Consider the following 7,158-nt stretch of genomic DNA (forward strand, 5'->3'; position numbering starts at 1 on the left):
TCTAATACATGTTGTACACAATTATTGGTACCCCTAGAAATTCTTATGAGTAAAATATCTCTGAAGTATATTCCCATTCATATTCACAATTTTGAGCACTCCAGGGTGATTATGAACATGAAATTATCCAGCCATGGCTTCCTGTTTCACAGAAATATAAATAGGAGGGAAAACAAAGCCCAAATTCCCTTAATCACCCATCACAATGAGAAAAACCAAAGAATATATTTCTGATGTGCAGCAAAAGATGATTGAGCTTCACAAATTAGTGAAGTGGCTTTAAGAAAAGAGCTAGAGCAGTGAAAATTCCCATTTCCACCATCAGGGCAATAATTAAGAATTTCCAACATAAAACGTTACGAAACTGCCTGGAAGAGGACGTATGTCTATATCGTCCTAATGCACGGTGAGAAGGAGAGTTTGAGCGGCTAAAGACTCTCCGAGGACCACAGCTGGAGAATTGCAGAAAATAGTTGAGTCTCGGGGGCAGAAAACCTTAAAAAATTTGTCAAACAGCACCTACATCACCACATGTTGTTCGGGAGGGTTTCAAGAAAAATTTTCCTCGCTCATCCAAAAACAAACTCCAGCATATTCAGTTATCAGACACGACTGGAACTTCAAATGGGACTGGCTTCTATGGTCAGATGAAACTAAAAAATGAGCAGCAAACATTCAAGATGGGTTTGGTGAACACAGGGATAAAAAGTACCCCATGTGTACAATGAAATATACTGCTGTATTTTTGATGTTGTGGGCCTATATTTCTGCTGGAGGTCCTGGACATCTTGTTTAGACACATGGCATCATGGATTCTATCAAATACTAACAGATAAAAAATCAATAAGTGACTGACTCTGTTAGAAATCTTATAATGGGCCATGTTTGGATCTTCCAACCATACAATAATCCAAACACAAACCTCAAAAACAACACAAAAATGGGTCACTGAGCACAAAACTAAGCTTCTGCTGGCCATTCCAGTCCTCTGACCTGAACCCTGTAGAAAATGAGTGAACTGAAGAGAAGAAGCACCAACATGGAGCTGTGAATCTAAAGGGTCTGGAGTGACTCTGGATGAAGGAATGCTCTCTGATCTCTTGTCAGGTGTTCTTTAACCTCATCAGGCATTATAGGAGAAAATGTAGAGCTGTTAAACTGGCAAATGGAGGTTTCAAAACGTATTGAATAAAAGGGTGCTGTTAATTGTGGCCAATGTGAATTAGAGAAAAACATTTATTTCATAATGATATTTCCCCCCATTTTAAATCCTTATTATCCAATGAAAGGTTAGATTTTTGTGAATTAAAAAAAAAAAAAAAAAAGATCAAAAGGATTAACAATGCAGATTAATTTTCACATATATATATATATCCTCCAACAGTTTTGTGAATTTAGTATTTTTTCATGTCATTACATTGTTTAGAGCATAAGAAAAAATTTGAAAAATACAATTTTTGAAAAATGATATTTTATTCATATGTTATGACATCGGGACTTTAAAAAGTCCTGTTTTTTTTAAATAAATAAAAAGACATGAATCACTAATCAATTTTAATTTTTTTTGATACCAAACTTTATATAAAGATGATTCTCAACTATGTTATGAAAGATATTTAAAAAAAAAAAACATTTTTCTTAATGCCAAATGTGTGTAAAATGGCCATAAACGAGTTTTTCTATTATATAAAATGTATCTATAAACTGTATCTAATTAGCATATTAATGTGTTTTTGGGGCAACATAGAATGAACAAATAAGTGCAATAATGGGAGTAATAATTAACAAGATTTTCATAATAATATCTAATATTTCATAGGAATATTGATATATAATTTTTTCTCTATTCATTTGTTGTGTCTCCCAAAATGTGTAATAAACATGCTTTAAGTCCTGGTGTCCTCTACAGTGGACATGTATGAAATCGATGTCCTGTTTCATAACAGGTCATATTTTGATTTGAAACCCCATAACATTTTCCTGAGATGTTGATTTATGAGAAATAATTTGAAAATTAGTCAGATTTAAATGATAATTACAAAATATTATCATATTTCCATAAGGGTGTTACACTTGATCACTAAATTAATGTCAGCCGTTTTTAAAGACCAATGAGAGGGAGTGGTCATGGTGAAACATCCAATCATTTAGTGTCTCTGAAAAGCCCTGAATGTGCTCTGTACAGGACATCCAGACTTAAAACTGGAAGACATGTAACGTCTCAGAGAAATCGCTAAAACATAATGTCCTCTACAGAGGACAAAACTCCATAGCTGGTAGTCAGGAGGATATATATATATATATATATATATATATATATATATATATATATATATATATATATATATATATATATATATATATATATATATATATATATATATATATATATATATATATATATATTATACATTTTAATTTAATTTATTTTTAATTTACTTAAAATTTATTAAAATAATTATTTATTATTGGAAAAAGTATTTAAAAAAAAAGTATTTTTATAAAAATAAATTATAAATACCTCTCTCTCTCTCTCTCTCTCTATATATATATATATATATATATATATACAGGGTAAATACACAGAGTATATACACACAGAGTCAATTAAAATGAATAATACAAATTTATTTATATATAGATTATAAATAATTTTGATGTTTTATTTTTAATTTATTGTCAGATATATTATTTAAGTTTAAATATTTTATTATTGACTTTTATAAAATACTGATTTCTAATATCACTGATGTCATTTTGATCTATGAAAATCACCATTGTGCCACTGGTTGTTTCGGACTGTCCTTGTAATAAATGCTGTAGCTTGATTTAAGTTTGTAACAAAAGCCTCCAACTGCTTCCCTAGGACAAAGACGGTGAGCTAGTAAAGACTGGAAATGCTGCACTGAGGGCTCAGATCAGCGGTCCAGATGGAACCATCACCGAAACGGACATAACAGACAACAAGAATGGCACTTACGAGATCGGCTACACTCTCCGCTCAGAGGGCGAGTTCTCCTTCTCTGTCCTGCTCTACGGGCAGCCAGTGAGGGGCAGCCCCTTCCGCCTGCGGGCTGTCAAACCCTGCGACGCCCCACAGTCACCCGATGACGTGAAGAGACGCGTGAAGTCACCCGGAGGAGGTGGAGGGGCTGGAGGACATGTACGCCAGAAGGCGGTGCGCAGACCCTCAAGCATGTACAGTACTACGAAGAAGAAGGAGAATCCCATTGAGGATGAACTCATCTACAGAGTGGGTGAGTGAAGAGTTGCATAGTTTTTTTTTTTTTACGTTTTTACTTCAAATTGTGTCCCGTATGCCAAAAATATGTTATATTTTCAGATGTATTTCAGATCATCCTAAATCTATTTTTAAAGCATATTTAATAATATATTATTGTATGTAGTGATATATATTATTACGGCCTATTATATATCACTGGTCAAAAATGTGGGAACAAAGAAATGTTTTTACGAAGATAACAGTGCTATACTGTTTCAGTCTTTTAAGTTGGCCTGAAAAGATGAAAAGGTCATTTCTGCATTCTGCTTTATTGTTGGCCTGCATCACAGTGTGTTAGTTGACGTCTTATTTGATGTGACAGGGACGAGGGGTCGGAGCGGGGGGAGTTCTCTAACCTACAGGGCATCTCTACCACCAGCAACGGGCGAATCGTGGTCGCTGACAGCAACAACCAGTGCATACAGGTAAGAATAAACAGCCTGATGGTGGCCTTTAACAGATGCATATATGAATCAATGTGTACCACTTGGCCAGAAGCATTTATATGCTGCATTCTGTGATCTTCTAGGTGTTTTCCAATGATGGTCAGTTCAAACTGAAGTTCGGGGTCAGAGGTCGCTCCCCTGGCCAGCTCCAGCGCCCCACTGGCATTGCAGTGGACATGAATGGTGACATTATTGTAGCCGACTATGACAACAGGTGGCTCAGCATCTTCTCTCCAGACGGCAAGTTTAAGGTAACTTACATTTCTTTCATGACAGTTTTAATTAATAAAAAAAAAAAAAAAAAATAATAATAATAATAATAATATATATATATATATATATATATATATATATATATTATTATTATTATTATATAAAAGAATGAAATAAATTTAATATAAAATGTATTAAATTGATAATGAAATAAACTTTAGTTCAATAGTTCAATTTGGATTTAAAAAAAATATTGTTTATGTTTCATAAAATAAAATAATTTTAAAAAAGCGTTTAGTACAAAAACATGTATTAAATACATTTTAGACATTTGTAGACATGCCTTCCTCATTGACATGTGTCATGGGGAAAAATTAAATTAAAAAAATAATAATTAAATATAAAAATAATTCTAAATAAATATTATTAATATAATATATAAATATTAAACATTAAAATGTTATATTAAAGCTAGTACAAAACTCTTATTCAGCATTTAAAAAATATATTATGTTTGAACTTGCTTTTTCCAAACATCAGATAGCCTTTACTAATTTATGTTACTTGTGTTTCTCCATAAATATCTGCCACATTGATCTGATTATTTGGTGATGTGCTAATATATTCTCTTGGTTTTTTGGCAGAATAAAATTGGTGCAGGTCGGCTGATGGGTCCTAAAGGAGTGGCCGTGGACAAGAATGGTCATATTATCACGGCAGACAACAAGGCCTGCTGTGTCTTCATTTTCCAATCCAACGGCAAGCTGGTGACCAAATTCGGTGCCAAAGGAACATCAGAGAGGCAATTTGCAGGTAATATCTTTTATTTTCCTTCAGCATTTAATTCATGGCCAGATCACGTTTTAATCACTTTCTGATTCTCTGCAGACAAAAGTACTCCAAATACACCGACAGAGCCAAAGCAGAGTAAATCTGGCCCTGCCTTCAGTGAGTATTCAACTTTATTCATTTTTTGTTGATTTATTACTTTAATTTTGTGCAGTTAGATTGTATTATTGATTATTGAATGAGGTCATCTTAAAATGATATAGAAAACCTTGTAGGATAATTGATTATCCACATAAAGAAAGCTATGCTGAGAGATTCTTATTTTATTTTTTGGTATATAGGTAAGGGTTGCATGAATATCTGTGGTGCTAGATATTTCCTTAGAAACAAAACATGTTGAGGATGTAATGGTCTCTCTCTCTCTCTCTCTCTCACTCTCTCTCTCTCTCTCTTTCTCCTTCTATGGCCATAAGGTCCTCATTTTGTGGCCATAAACAACAAGAATGAAATTGTTGTGACAGACTTCCACAATCATTCTGTTAAGGTACGGTAAGCTCTTCTCTTTTACAGTGTAAATTATCCCACAGGTCATAACATATTCACATCAAACACTAACCAGACTTGCTGTCTGCTTTTATTGTGTTCTATCATGTTAATGTAACTTAACTTGCAACTTGGTCAACTTAAAAGATTCCTTTGATACACTTTATTTTTTGACATTGACATTGTTCATTTTCGCAGTTATTTTTTGCCCTGATTTTAATGTGGATTGTTTTGGATGTATGGCTTCTTGCAGGTTTACAATGCTGATGGTGAGTTCCTGTTTAAATTTGGCTCACATGGTGAAGGGAACGGCCAGTTCAATGCACCCACCGGTGTGGCTGTAGATGGCAATGGGAATATTATTGTTGCAGACTGGGGTAACAGTAGGATTCAGGTAGGCTATTCATTTTTGTCATTTGAGTAATTAAATTCAGTTTATAGACAATGACTTGAGTATTTACACACTTGAGACAGAATTCAGAATGCTTTAGATAACAAAAGATCAAAACTAATAGCAACTGCATGCAAACAAAGTATGATTTCTCTGAGACATTTTTTTTTTTTGCAATTACTTTCAGCTTTTCCTTTTATTTTATAACATAATATAAAAATATATATTCCACTTTTTTGACTTTCAGCTACGTAGTTGTATTTTATTTCTTCATTTCATTTTATTTTTTAACATATATATATTTTAATTTTAAAAAATCTATTACACTTTCCTAAGACATTTTTTCAATTACTTGCAACCACCTAGCCCTATTTTATTTTATAATTTTATTTTGTATTACATTTTTTATTTTATATCTTTTTATTATTATTAAATTTCCACAAAAAAACAAAAACAAAATTGAGACATTTTTGCAGATACATTTTCTCATTTTATTTTCTAATATAATTATATTTTTTTGTACATTTTTAATAATAATTTTTAAAAAAATCTATTTTTGCTTTTAGCAAATAATTTGTTTCATTTAAAAATTTAAATTTTAATGAAAAAAGAAAAGTTTTTCAGAATTCACTTTTATAGACATGAATTACTAATGAATTACCTTTTGTTGTTTAGGTGTTTGACAGTGCTGGCTCTTTTCTGTCGTACATCAACACGACGGCGGATCCTTTGTACGGTCCGCAGGGTCTGGCTCTCACGTCAGATGGCCATGTGGCCGTGGCGGACTCTGGAAACCACTGCTTCAAAGTCTACCGATACCTGCAGTAAAGACTCGCTGTGATGGCAGAGTTCATATACTGTAAGCTCCAACAGTCTTCTTTGGCATTTCATGTTTTCCTTTGCACAGGTCTTTGCACACAAATTTCCAGCCATTTGACTCATGCTGATGCGAACAAACCCAGGGCTTCATGAATGTTGCATCCCTATTTGATCAATTTGCATTTATTTGTGTTAACAGTCACTTCCTAAATGAATGTATATCGAACCCAAGCAAGTAATAACAGTCGCTGTGAATATAACAGTGACTGAGGGCAGCTATCTGTGTGCTTTCACAAAAATCTTTCTTAAAAACCTTAAAAGCTGCTTGACAAACCCTCCGTTAAATTGCAGGGAACAAAATGGTGGTTAATAAATGTTTTCTGGGCATATCATTAATGCAACGGCTTAAGAATGACCTGTGGATGGCGCTATCTCACATCAAACTGGCCTTTTGTGCATTGACTAGCAGTACATGTGTATGCATTTGTATCATATGGTGTAAATCTGATCACCATTGATTTGCTGTAAAATGGTTTTGGAGATCCACTCTCTCTTAGTGCGCTGAAGCTCAATATTAAAGTAACCCGGCTGTCAATGTGCTTTAGTAAAACTGCTTGTAGGTTCATCGTGCCTCTGATTTTAAAAGCTAAATTTCTATACGTCACATGGGCTTT

General features: G+C 33.3%; 1 protein-coding gene across 1 annotated transcript in view; it reads left to right on the forward strand.

Annotated features, from left to right (window-relative positions):
* trim3a (tripartite motif containing 3a) overlaps positions 1-7,046 on the forward strand; it is a 30,771-nt gene extending 23,725 nt beyond the window's left edge. Inside the window, 8 exon segments of the mRNA XM_058799585.1 lie at positions 2,867-3,268; positions 3,613-3,708; positions 3,813-3,980; positions 4,587-4,755; positions 4,831-4,890; positions 5,205-5,275; positions 5,528-5,668; positions 6,341-7,046. Of these exon segments, the coding sequence (XP_058655568.1) occupies positions 2,867-3,268; positions 3,613-3,708; positions 3,813-3,980; positions 4,587-4,755; positions 4,831-4,890; positions 5,205-5,275; positions 5,528-5,668; positions 6,341-6,493 (1,260 nt within the window). The 3' untranslated portion in view covers positions 6,494-7,046.
* Positions 7,047-7,158: the final 112 nt, after the last annotated feature.

Source organism: Onychostoma macrolepis, chromosome 15, assembly GCF_012432095.1.
Source record: "Onychostoma macrolepis isolate SWU-2019 chromosome 15, ASM1243209v1, whole genome shotgun sequence".
Classification (NCBI taxonomy): Eukaryota; Metazoa; Chordata; class Actinopteri; order Cypriniformes; family Cyprinidae; genus Onychostoma; species Onychostoma macrolepis.